At 41.2% G+C, this 13,847-nt stretch overlaps 2 protein-coding genes across 2 annotated transcripts; one reads left to right on the forward strand and one right to left on the reverse strand.

Moving 5' to 3' along the window:
- Positions 1-9,441: 9,441 nt before the first annotated feature.
- On the reverse strand, positions 9,442-12,648 carry LOC101294652. The gene has a single exon (XM_004297778.1). The coding sequence runs from the start codon at positions 12,646-12,648 to the stop codon at positions 9,784-9,786; it is 2,865 nt and encodes a 954-aa protein (XP_004297826.1). The 3' UTR covers positions 9,442-9,783.
- A 424-nt stretch (positions 12,649-13,072) lies between these two features.
- LOC101294936 lies at positions 13,073-13,414 on the forward strand. The gene has a single exon (XM_004297779.1). It carries the CDS (start codon positions 13,073-13,075, stop codon positions 13,412-13,414), a length of 342 nt encoding a protein of 113 aa, XP_004297827.1.
- Positions 13,415-13,847: the final 433 nt, after the last annotated feature.

Below are 13,847 nucleotides of genomic sequence, written 5' to 3' on the forward strand. Positions count from 1 at the left end.
AAGATCTTGACAATATACTCCAATAATTAATGAGAGAATATCCTAAACCATGTAGGATTCTTTCCTCGTGCAATCCAATTCCAATTAATATCAGATGCATACTCATATTAGTCCTATTCAAACTAGACATTCTTAGCACATATGCATTAATACAATCTAATATCCTAACGATCATAAAACCCAATCATAAGATTCTTTCCTTTAAATCAAGATTAACTAATCATATCATCAATCAAATATTTAACCATTAAGCCCTAAACAAATTAGAACTTTCTTGTTCAGACTTGTTCTCTTTTGTATAGGGATGCCAATAAATCATATACTGTTCTAGGATATTCTGTATCTTTCTAGATATTCTTTATGTGTGCCTTGGCCTAATGCCAATAGGATATGTAGTTTAACTAGATCTATGTATTCATATCCTTACCATATTGGTATTGTGTAATTCCCTATATAAAGGGCTCCTATCAATGAATAAGATGATAATTTTCTTGCTATCTCTTTGTCTATACACTTTATACTTCATCACGTTATCATGCACTTTATTCTAACCCTAGAGCCAATAGCCCACCATTTGTTTTCCAAACCCTAAAATCGGACAGCCTTGTTTTTCCTGATTTCCGACCAAAATTCCGACTGCCCTCTGCCGTAATTTTATATCCCCAGAAAGCTCTCTCCATCCCAGATCCAACGCCACCGGCCTCACCCTGAGAACTGGCCGGAAAGTCTCCGAACCGGCCGCCGGAAGATTCCAGACCGCCACCGCTACCGACCACCGGTTCGCCACCTTCCCTTGCTCCGATCAACCTGAAATTTTGACAGAAGCTTCCCCATCCAGAGTTGCTCCTCCTGTCAAATTTTCAGCCCTAAATTCGAAGTATAAGTAGGCAAAACGTTGTTTCTCCTCTCGGCAGCCTCTAAAAACCAAAGATTTCAAGATTGCTCGTCTTCCAAAGAAACCAGAAATGTATGTTTTGAAACCTTAAACTTTTTCAAGTTCAATAACTCGGGGATGATAAAATCTTTTCCTCCATTCTCCATCTCCATTCTATGCTTGGGATTTTGTGTGTGCAGGTACCAAAAATCCCGGAATTTTATTCACGGGTCAAGAGTGTGTTTGATCACTCTTGCTTCCTTGTCCGGGTTGTGTATGATCAACCCCGACCTTTCTCCGGATTGTGTTTGATCAATCCAAGGCCTTTTCCGAATTGTGTTTGATCATTTCGCGGCTTTTTCCGGATTGTGTATGATCAATCCGAAGGACAAACCATTAAAAACATTGTTTGTGACCTCTATCGAGTCTCATAACAGCTTGGTTTTGTATGCAAGAGCAACGTCACATTCTGCTCATTGAGTTTTGATGTACTTGATACCTAAGGCGAATCTTCACTTGATATCTTTGGAACCTTTCACTAGAAAGGATTAAACCACATATTTTGACCCCCAGGCTAACAAGCCTAGATGCCGAGATTTCACATCTCATGCGCTCAAAGTCTTTGACACGCCACATCGACAAGCCTTCAATGGCAATCTGTGCAAAAAGAATGACCACAAAGTACTGTGGAATGCACTCATAGAGCGTTTCTTGAAACGTCCATATAACTTTACTTGTTGAGTTATTAGTCAAGTGGATTGCTTAATTGACTACATATTGTCGATGATCTTTTGTGGCATCATGATCCATAACCATTAGCAGATTCGATCATCATCAAGTTCTCTAGGTCCTCCAAGTTGGTTTGGAATTACCAGCGAGACTTGATTTTGATCATACAAACGGGAATTGTATATATACGCTAATGTGATAAATTTATTTAGGATTATCCCCTAATGTGGGGACAACAATATGAGTCATGACAACGGCAGAAAACGTCGTGCCGATGTCTAGAAAAGAGAGGGAGGTGTCGCCGGCTCTAATAGCGACACTCCCGGTTTAGACACCATTTTGTCAAAACTACTCACGTCAGCTCATGACAATGCAACCGTTGTGGATCTTCGGATCACTGGTTCAAGATTGTCAAGCTCCTTCAAATTATAAATGCATACAAAAAGGTATGGAAAATCAATATGAGGACAAGAACGTCATCCTCATGATCGCGAATTTCAAAGATTCGGATCCTGCTCTAGCTACTCATGACTTTGACGTCATCGGCTAGACATTGATTTTCATTCCAAGCTATATGTACTAAGGCGTTATATTGACGTCTTTCGTCTATTTGAGACTTTGATGTACTCACATTGGCAATAATGAATGCCTTGAGAATTTTTTCAAAGTGAAACTATTCTCCTCTTATGGTTCATATTAATTTACAAACAAGATGTACATTCTTACATCGTCCTTAGAAACATGGCATATTGTGTCGATTTTGGTCCCCTCCTTTGAAGGTGACTCATGGCACCGCATCCTCAATGAGGATCGCCCACGTGTTTCCGGTTAAGTTAAGTCTTCTACCCTTTAGCGGATTTTCCATCATCAATTGTTCAACTAGGCTCATCCAAGCTCAGTGTGATGTCTTAGAATTGTCCGAAATTAAGGAGATAATGGGTTCAAGTGTGCCTCGCACTACCGACCCTCCACGGACATGTCTGGTCATACTGACTTGGAGTTACCGAAAGCTTTTGATTTTGGATCCCCCTACGCTATTAAACCAATTTCCGTCTTGCAAAAGACGTTGAAGACTTATCAAAAACCGGAAAATTATCATCATGATCTAATCCTCTAGATCCTCTGAGTTAGTTTATGTTCATGTCAGGGAGCTTTTGCTAACTAGTCATGGAGTTTACGACCTTAGAATGACCGAAAGGACTTGGTTTTGATCATACACACGTCACTTGTGGCAAAGGCAAAAGCCTACACGCCACTTGCAAGCTTCACAGCTTCGCACATGCCAATTCTGCGAAAAATAGCAATCTGTCCCTTCTGGACAGTCAACTTCGTTTGAGCTTTGTGAACAGCTCCGGACGAACCAGACAGTGAGCTTTATATCATTGGAAATCTCTATGAGTCTAGTTTTTAGAACTTTTCGGGGTTCGTCCATATCTATTTTAACGAGGAATTTATGGTTGTTTTAGCGCGCAAAAGTCATTATGCGCGGAAATTTTTATGCACTCTCGGGATTGCAGCTTTTCGTAGCTTCTTTCAATCCTTCTAAATGGTTCAAGTGGAACTATTAACTAGCCTATCTACTCCTTCTTGTAGATATGTCTCATCGAGACATTGAGTGCTTCGCAGATAGTGGAACTATCCACAACATTCTAAGGAACCAGAAACTATCATTGGATTTTGTGCCTTTGTAAATCTTCTGTGACTACAATGATTGAATCATACCGATCATTCAAGGACGCGGTTTAGCTTAAATCTTGATGTCTCATGGCACCATGATCAATGTCACAGATACCCTCTATACATTGAGAGGCAATCGAACCATATTGAGCTTTAAAGACATTCCTGCTAATAGTTTTCATTTGAAAACACATTGTGAGAATGAACAAGAATTCTTTTGTGTATACCTTCTCATGAATGCAGACTGAAGCGCATCTTGGAGAAATTCATGAGTCAATCTAGTGGATTGTGTGTCACTATGATTCGAATATCGAGTCCCATGTTGTCGCCAAACATGATATTTGGGACACTGACTCAAATAGGCTTTGGTTTGACCAAATTGGTCAACCTGGAAGAGATATAATGGTCCAAATTTTGAGAAATTCTCATGGACATCCATTCTTCCGCTTAAAACGAAGACATTCGAGATCTAGCATCACCATGAAGTATGGTGGTGACCCGGGGGACATTGACGTCACCCAAACACGACTCCAACTTCTTGGAGGTCGTCCGGTCAATTCCTCAAGCAATTGTGGTGCACCGGCCTTCCCTCGATGTCGCATTGACCCCCTGCAATGCTCATTCCTAGTTTTGAAAGCCTATTCTTTAGCTAAATTAGGAGTGAGACCCTCCTACGCTAAATGACACAAAAGTGAACATTCTATTCTTACATCAAACTATGTAGATAGATACAACCAACTTGCGGACACCTTTTATGCTTTATGGTGTTGGTTGAAGTGTTAGCACACTGGTCACGTGTTACACTATTATCTACTGTTTATGTTGCTTATACTTCTACGGGCTCACTACCCATTCTTTAAAGAAGTTTATCGGGATGTAAGTTGAAGTGTCTTGTACCCCATGTTCACACGCAATACGGTCTCACCGAGGCTACGACTAAGCAACTTTAGCTTGTCGCTCGAACATTATTGATGCGCACCAATCTTTCTATTGGGTCTTGGGGCTATGCAATATTTACATGCAGCTTTACTATTCATCTACGACCCACCATCATTGAATATTGTTGTACTACAGCTCGTGACTGTGTACCAGGATTGACACGAAATTGTAATCCTTGAGCTCGATAGGATTGAAACGGATCTCCAATCCTTGAGCTTAGCTAGATATTTATTCTAGGTGTCAAATCGCACTGCCACTGCACACAATGATGGGTCATTTGAGATGAATAAGTATTTAGGTTGGATGTGAACCTCCACCTATAATCCGCATATGTAGAAACCTTGTCAAGCAATCTCATTCACCGCTATATTGCGGATTGTCACTTTGATGAGACAATATTCCCGCCATTAGGGGGAGATAAGAACACAAGTGTTCAAGTGGACAGACGTGAATTGTCGTGGTTTGTCCCCACTAAGTCTCGTCTTGATCCCAAATGCTTAAAGTGTTAAAGTGACCAGATCACATGCTGCAAATATGTCTGCAAGGATTGATGTCCCATCAAGAGAACATGGCGTGACCAAAATGTGTTGGTCTTAACGCCATCACCATGGATGGTGATATAATGACGCCATATAGTGGCAAAATTGGTGTCACAAGGCCATGTGGCTCCCCAAAAGGAGGGAGACCCTTAGGTTCGATACTTTCTCGCACTAGGAAGAAAGAGAGTTTGGCACAACCTAATCCATTGATTAGTGATACTCAAATCCGTCTCATGAAGTCTGAATTGTGATTATCGTTGGGGGACGCCTCAATGTCATATCCAATCCATATAGAGATCTCTACAAGTATTACACTAGTGTACATGAGGACGTGGGATAATGAGTCTACTATCGAACCACCCATCGTTGATGAATATCAACTTAGTTGATTGGCCTAATGGAAAGATGCGATCCAGCATTAACAAAGAGATAGGTCCTTGGGCAGGTGATGCCGACACCGCAAGCTAAACCCTATCAACAATACTTTTGTTAGATAGCGTAGTGAGAATAAGAGTTTAGACTCACCTTATGGCGCAAGGTCTCTCACTATCACGCACTGGGATCGACTACGATGAGATGTGCTCTCGTAATGGATGTCATTGAACTCCACTACTTTGTCAGTTTGGTAGTTTCCGAATAACTGAACATGCAGCCTATGAATGTGGTCATAATAACATCTCTATGGGATCAGAGATATACATGAAGATTTTACACGAACTTCATTCATCTGAATCAAGTGGCTCCAGACCACAGGAGCACGTGTTTGCTAAATGTATTGAAACGCACATGGACTCTGTTTGATTTGGAAGGGATATGATGAATTATGCATTTGCGTGTTCATTCTGGATTTACATGGCCTTTTGATGGATCAAGAGATGCCAATATGTATCAACATCCGAAGAAAAAGATCTTGGGAATACACGGTCTCGATAAAGCACTCGATGACTGTATTGATGATGATTATCCATCAATCGGCTTAGGCGCTTTATAACTAGTGAGGCCTACATATACTCCCATGATTAGTCAAGGTCTTTGCTCTAAAGAGAGATCCGTTGTTTTGTCTAAAGCAAAATGACAAATATGTGTTAAGAGATGGAGTTCTCATCTAAGTACAATAAGACGCATCAATGTACTCAACACAATACGAAAGACTTGACATCTCATTCGCTACGAAAAGTTGTAAAGCTAAGTGTAGCTATGCGCCCACGCAACGTCAATGTAATGGCAGTAACTCTTTTTTCAATACTTAATGGTATGAAAGGTTGAGGTTTATTCTATCCCTATATAAGAAAGACACATCAATAACGAAATCAGAATCTGCCAAGTTTCGTAGATCAACTTCCACGGGACCTACAGGAAATCTCACTCACTGGAAAATCGTGAAATTGGTACCATTGGAAAGGTCTATGTGTCTAATTTCCAGGGACACCAACCATTTGTTCATACCTATCATATTGAGTGAGTTATGGCCGTTTTCGTAAAGTATGACGAATCTGTCCGAGAATCTGATTTTGGCAAAACAGTCAACTTCGACGGGACTTTGTGAATAGCTCCTGACGAACCAGAACTTGTGTAATATACGGTTGGAAAGCTAAATGAGTCTAGTTTCCAAAACCGTTTATGGTTCGTTCATATGTATTTCCTAGAGGAAGTTACGACTGTTCTAGTAACTGAAGGTCATGCTGCACGGAAATCTGATTTCCTGCACGAACTTATGTTTTGAGTTCACAAGCGGCCTTCTCCTCAAGATCTAAGTGTAAAAGATCATTTGAAAACAATACGGCATGATTTAGTTAATCATTGCCTAATGCCACATTTGAAGACATGTTAAAGAGCATTGACATGCTAAGTTGTTGAAATTTCCGTGATTAGTAAGAATCAAGAAGAGCCCTATGATTGATGTAAAGATCAGGGGGAGGTGCGAACTTCAGGGGGAGTCTAGCACATACATACATGTCACTATCAAATGTGAAGGGTGCGTTATACTCTTTTTCTCCTACGATCAAGGTTCAGTTTTTCTCCCACAGGGTTTTTGTGACTTGACGAGGCAACAGATCAGCACCATCGGCATATCAGCGCGCGGCACAAGGGGGAGTATTCTAGGATATTATGTATCTTTCTAGATATTCTTTATGTGTGCCTTGGCCTTATGCCAATAGGATATGTAGTTTAACTAGATCTATGTATTCATATCCTTACCATATAAAGGGCTCCTATCAATAAATAAGATGATGATTCTCTTGCTATCTCTTTGTCTATACACTTTATACTTCATCATATACCAATAGAATTTATGCATTCCTCAACAGACTTTGTTGGGGTCTAGAAAAGAAGGGTTTCTATCATGTAAGAGCAAGTCCAACAGTTTCTTTATATTTTCTACATAAACAGGGAAGCAAAACTCAAAATCTCTAAAAATTTTGTATACCAAATCCAACAGTTTCCCTATTTTAAAGATTCAAATATTTATTACAACAACAATCCTCATTTATTACAATATAATAATAAGTATAAAAATATAAAAGTTTATTTTTTAGAATAAATTATGTTTTATTTCTTATCTTTGAGTCTTGAACAATGTGCAACATTCAATTCTTCTTTCCCTAAATATTTTACGTCTCCTTGTCATGATTTAGTACCGACTAAAATTCCTAATTGGATGTCAATTATGTTAGTGACGTTGAAAGGATTATTGGATGCATATAAAGGAGAATTGGCGCCTTATTGCAAGACTACCTTTTGCACAACTATTCTTGGAGAACTACATTTGCACGCATAACGTTTGAGAGATAGTATTTCCGCTGCAATACTTTGTAAGGTCAGAAGTTCAACAGTTCCATGTTGAGTTGAACTTCTTGTTTATGTGATTGAAGGATTAAGGACGTGGTTAGTTTCTTGCAGATTGAGAAGAATATTAATTGAAGAAGAAGAGTACTTCAAACATATATATAAGGTCAGAAGTTCAACTGTTCCATGTTGAGTTGAACTTCTTGTTTATGTGATTGAAGGATTAAGGACGTGGTTAGTTCCTTCGAGATTGAAGAAGAAGATTAATTGAAGAAGAAGAGTGCTTCAAACATATATGCTAGGGTTCTAGAGATAGTAGCCGCGGTTAGTGCTACAAAGTTTGTAATTAACTCGTTCTTGATTCATGGTGAATTTTCTTTTCAGTAAGGGCTTTCAAGAGTTAAAGTCCCGACAGTGTTTTCCCTCAAATTGAGGTTTCACTGGGTAAACAAATTGTTGTATTCTTTATTTTCGTTTATGTCCAGTACGACGAGGCCCAATATCCAGAAAACGTCCATCCTAGTCTCTTTAAATTCCGATGAGCGACATCCGGTAAGAAAGTTGCCTGAATGATACACTATCAATGAGCTCAGCTACCTTACTGAGCTGACATTTCAAAGGCCTTCTGGACAAGCTACTGTCTGCCCAAATATCTATGTGAGTTCCATCATACTGCATTGCACTCCCGCTTTAAGCACCGGTCTTCCACTCAAAATGCTTCTTCAAGAGAACGATGGGAAGTCGCCAAACTCTGCCTTCCGAAAGGGAACACCGAGGGTGATACGTGGCCTTGTACACTGGTGTGACCCTCTCTTGTGTCAGACTAGTTTGTGAGAAAAGTCTGATATTTTCTCGCTCATTTGGGGTGAATCTGAAGTTTGACATACACATTAATACCAGTCTTCCATTGCATAAACCAATTATGTCAAATTACTCTTGGAGATGGATCTGTCTATACATAGAAAGCAATAGGTGGGGTGAGCAAGGCAAATGGAGAACAATTCTCTCCCTACAGTAATCTATTGACAAAATGCTGGTTCCCAGATATTATTTCCAGTATTGAGGGTACGATCTTCAGGTACCCTGGAGTTCAATCACAGTAAAACCTGAAACCTACTGCCAAAACCGGCCATTGATTTACTTAGCCTACATCCGTATTCTACCAAAACCGGCCATTGATTTACTTCCCCAAAAAAAAAAAAAAGTCCTAGCAAGTCTCGCCTACTAATCTAATCAGTTTCTAAGTCTCAACTCTCAACTAGCAAATCTCCCGTTCCCAAGCCTTTAGACTAGTCTACTGGTCTCCTTTTCTCTCGGTCTAAACAGCTAACCCAACCAGAGGAATGAGAACAGGTAGCTATTTTTCATAAGTTCTTAATGCTGGTTGAATCCCTTGCACATGGCGGTCATATTGAAGAGTTACACAGGAGTGTAGCAGATCCTAATCAAGGAGCATTGGTGGATGGACGTCAGAGTGGCCAGGGTTTAAGGCTACCTTGGGGAAGTCCTACCAGGGTGGACACGGTTTAGGTGAGGCTGAGAAAGTCTATCACCTACAGTTTGGGATGGTACAGTTTGGGATGGATGAAGCACCTTCGGCAAGGCTACAGGAAGTGGTATGTTCATCGTGCTCAGAAAAACCCAACATGCCACTTTCCAGAGTGTCTCCTATAACAAGAAACACGCTGGAACTGGCTAAAGATGAAACTCAGAACAAGCCAAACAGTCACAATCCCCAGCCATATCTGCAAGAACCATTCATTTCTCTTCACCATCAATGCCCCTTTCACTTGCTTTACAGGTAGGGGCAAGACTCTTCCGGCTACTCTTATTATTCACTTTGGAGGAAGAGAAAAACAAACAAATAAGTGAAAGTGAAGAACACAGACGTTTAAGCAAAACTTCATTTCTGACTAAAACAATGTATACCAAACAAAATTCGCTGCACCACAAAACCTTTAGACATACAAATACAGATCAGAGCTCAACGACCAAATGTGTGCATAGGCTAAAACAAGAGAAGGAAAGTGCATATTTGGTAAAAGTTAAAAGCAAACTGAGGGGCTAAGAATCACAACAAGTTATCCAGTATCAAACCTGGTGCCGTATCTGAAAAATCTGCTGTTTACTCATCACTAGTCTATAGATTCACTCCCTTGAACACAGCAAATACAGCCACAAGCTTATCAGTGTATATCCTCTAAACCACTTAACTATAAAGTACCCTTTCCAGGATCTTCAGTTAACTTTTGGCTTTGGTCGTCTTGGCCTTAACACAAGATAGAGAACACCCAGGACAACCAAGAAAGCTGGAGCTGTAGACAAGTTATACTCCACATCTACTCTCCTCTCTTTTGTACAATGAATTGGGTGGAGATTGGCTATAGTTGCATTTACTTGATCAGCAAACTGTTTCGATGCATCCTCTAGGGTATGTAGCATTCTCATGGCATCTGAGTATCGCAATTCTCCAGTAGTAGTGGAAATCCTTCTCCACAGACTAACAACATAGTTGTACTTGTTAACTAGATCCCGCTCCTCAGACAGAATAAGTCGAAAGATTTTTTCAGTTGTATGCTCCATGCCTAGAAGATGAATGGCTGAATTTACAATCTGTATCGACTCTTCTAAAGTTGTGATGATATAGCTCCGACCAATCGTATCAGACTGAAATTGTGAAAGGGTCCAGCCCTGAGAAGTAATGGAATGAGGGTTGCACCCAACTGACCACATCCAGTCCTCGATTGCAGTTTCATGGGCATGACTGTAAGCTAAATGAAGGGGTAGCAGACCAGCAAGATGTTCAGAAGCAGTAGCCAAGGCAGCTTTTATTGGCCTCCTCAAATCCCAGAAAAGTGGCTGCCCATTACATTGCAAGTGGCTTTCCCACGATGAAGAATCTGACTGAACAACAATAACCATATCAGAAAGAGCCTTTGCCTGATAATGCTTATCAACTAACAATGGTTCCCCATGGATGAACCAAAAGATTGGAACTTCCAGTGTAGATCGGCTGTGGGCAAGCTTCCCTTTTAAAGAGCCTTGATCATTCAGCCTCTGCAACTGATACTGGACGATGGAAGAATCAAGATAGGCACAAACAGTTTTCCGGTAGGTTCCATTAACAAGCAACAGTGGGACAGCTGCTGCTCTTCGTGCCACTGAAAAGGCCATTGCCAAAGCAGGATCCTCAGAAAGTGGTAACATGTGCTGACTGAAAGCAGGTGTCTGAGATGGTAACAACAATGAGGAGAGTCCATGCTGGAGAGCCTGGAGATCCACAGGCAAATGCTTAATATGCCTGACTTTCTCCTGTGTGATGAAGAACAACTGAAACGATATTGTATCATAATGATGGAATGCACCATCTGCTACGGAAGGTGATATAATGTGTCTCATAGACCCCCACAATGTTGCACCTAAATGTGAAAGAAAAGTATCACGCGCAACTGTGTAATTTTGAAATTCCTCCTGAGTATCACTGAACAAATTCCAATTCTCCATTCGCTTTAATGCATCTACAGCCTTTTTCTTATGAGTATCATCATGTTCATCACCTTCAAATGATTGAAGCTCATTCTTCAAATCGCTCATTCTCTCATCAAGTTCTTCACAAAGAGCAAGCTTTACTTTCCTTCCCTTGCAATGTTTGAAAGCAAAAAGTTCATATATATCAATCTCTGCTAGAAGAATATCAATTGCCTTATGATCTTTATCACCAAATACTGCAAATTTTTCCTGAATAGCATCTTGCAAGCGATCTTCAGCTTCATCTTCTGTAATTTCTGAAACTGCACCAATTGTTTTTTGCACATTGGGAATACTCAGTTCTGTCCGCACACCTTCCCCACCGACAGCTGGTCCCCATGAGAACGGGCCTGCACTCAAGTCAATAAACGCCCACCTCTCCCTTCCAATCCACATATCAGTAAGACATTCGGCATGAAGATCATTAAAGTCTCCAGATTTCAATGCCTTGTTGTAGAGAAGCTTCATATCCTCATGCCTCCCATTCAACAACTGCACAAATTTGTTTTCAATTATATCCGCAGTTTCCTTCCCTCGACTCAATTTCTCCACATTCTCCAGTGCCAGCTCACACGCATTGTACCATTCCACCGTATCCGTGTCTTCACTCACAGACCAAGCAAACTTGGCCATCGGATGCTTCTCATACAACGGCCTCTTGCTCTTAACCTTATCAAGCGCAACCACAGCCTCCGGAACCTTCCCCGCCGACTCAAGAATCCTACTCTGCATCGCACTCGCATTCCCTTTCAGAAACCTCACCTCCGAATCCGACAGCCCTCTCCGGTAACCATACTTGACCCTCTTCGAGTCCCGCTTGGGATTCAACACGAAAATGTTATACGCATTCTCAATCTCAAGATACCCAACAAGGCTACTAAACAGCACATCCATCATATCAACATCTACTTGCCATAACTCAACATCTCCATCACCACTCACCTCATCTTTTCTAGCCAAAACACTCACAGCCTTCTCGAAAATCGAGGTCACCTTCTCCCCCATTTGAATCGCATGAACAGAGAAATTATAATTCACATGACTCACAAGCGGAAGTTGATGATCATGACGAGCCTCTTTATCTACGCTAATCTTGTAAAAAGGGGTTAGGGTTTCCCCGATTTGCGGAACCCTAGTGTGCTCAAATACATGGTCAATTTTCGAGAACCAACGCTCAAGCTCCTCAGGGTGGAGCTTAAAGTCCTGGTTTCCCTTCCCGTCAAATCCAACGAAGATGAAATTGACCGGGACCGGGAGGTACATAGACTCAATCGGAAGGAGTTTTAGGTAATTTGCGACGTTACCTGCGACGGTGAAGTTGGTGAAGCTGGTTGCGCCCGTCAACGGAGACTCCAGGTCGTCGAAGTCGCTGCGGATGACGGACTCGCTCCAGAAGCGGCTCTTCTGCTTCAGGTTGAAGAGAGAGAACACCGATGACGGCGACTTGTTGGGTTTGCGAGGTATGGAGGGAGATCCGGAAGCGGACTGAGGTGTGGAGAGGAGGAGGAGAGCGGAAATGATGACGGCGGCGATGAAGAACGGCCGGCGACGGCGAGGAAGGGGACGGCGATCCATCTCGGAGTTATCGAATTTACGGCTGACTGGTGACTGTGAGAATCAACAGAGTGATTTATAGTTGGGGAAATGGGGAGAGTCTGCAGGTTATGGATTTTAGAAATTTTACGTTGTTGATTCGACGAGCATCTCCAACAGTCGGTGTAAGTTAAATTTTAGTTAAATTTAACAATAGCTATTGAAATTTACATTCTTCCGTTATTTTTTTTAATATGGATGGTTTAATTAATCATATTATGGATAATGAGTCATACTCTGTTTTTAAAGATTGTGTGCAATGTGCAGGCAGATTTGGAAGCCCTCAAAACAACATTATCTCTTTCGGTCTACCTAAGCCACACCCACCTCAGTTGCTCATGATGCGGCCTTCATTAGTACCTCTTACCGCAACGTTAATGTTTGTCCTTGTGCCTCGACTTCTCAAATGGATGATACCATTCATTGGTACCCGCCCGCTCTAAATTGGGTCAAGCTTAATTTTGATGGGTCTGTTACCTCATCGCCTGCTGCTACTGCTATTGGATTTGTTATTAGAGACAGTTTGGGGAACCCCTTAGTTGTTGGCGCTCTTTGTTTAAATGTCTTGAGTGTTTATGTGGCAGAATGTTGTGCCCTTAAAGATGGTCTCACGGGTGCCAAAAGATTCAACTACAAGTCCAATGTGGTTGAAGGTGACTCCCTCCTTACTGTCAATTGCGTCAACAGAAATTGTGATGTTCCTTGGCCTCTTAGACCCCACATTGGAGATGCTCTTCACAAGGTTTGAGAATATTAGCTTTTTCCATTCCCTTCCCAGCCGAGGGTTGTGCTCTCAGAAATGGGCTCATATGCTCCCTAACTCGCTGTTGTTGATTTTGAAGATAAGAGATCTCGGCACTTGCTGCTTTGCTAGCTACTAGTTTCCAGTTCGCGTCTACTTTTGTGTTGCTAGTTTGGTTATTCGTGTTATCTGATGTTTTTGTTTTTCCTTCCAGTGTATTCCAAGTTGTTCTCTCTTGCCCTTGTGGCTTAATGAAGTATCATTCGACCAAAAAAAAGCAAGGAGTCACTTTTCATGTATGCCTCCATACTTCAAACAGGACCTTATAGACCTAACCTGACTAGCTTTCTGCCTTCAGTTTCCTAGCATTTCATATGAAGACATAACAATCAAACCAAATCAGTTCCATTTATGTTCATAACTGCAATACAGTATTGGT

Source organism: Fragaria vesca, linkage group LG4, assembly GCF_000184155.1.
Source record: "Fragaria vesca subsp. vesca linkage group LG4, FraVesHawaii_1.0, whole genome shotgun sequence".
NCBI classification, from domain to species: domain Eukaryota; kingdom Viridiplantae; phylum Streptophyta; class Magnoliopsida; order Rosales; family Rosaceae; genus Fragaria; species Fragaria vesca.

Excerpts from the sequence above, each read along its gene's own strand:
- LOC101294652 (XM_004297778.1), bottom strand. The coding sequence starts at position 12,648 with ATGGATCGCCGTCCCCTTCCTCGCCGTCGCCGGCCGTTCTTCATCGCC.
- LOC101294936 (XM_004297779.1), top strand. The coding sequence starts at position 13,073 with ATGGATGATACCATTCATTGGTACCCGCCCGCTCTAAATTGGGTCAAG.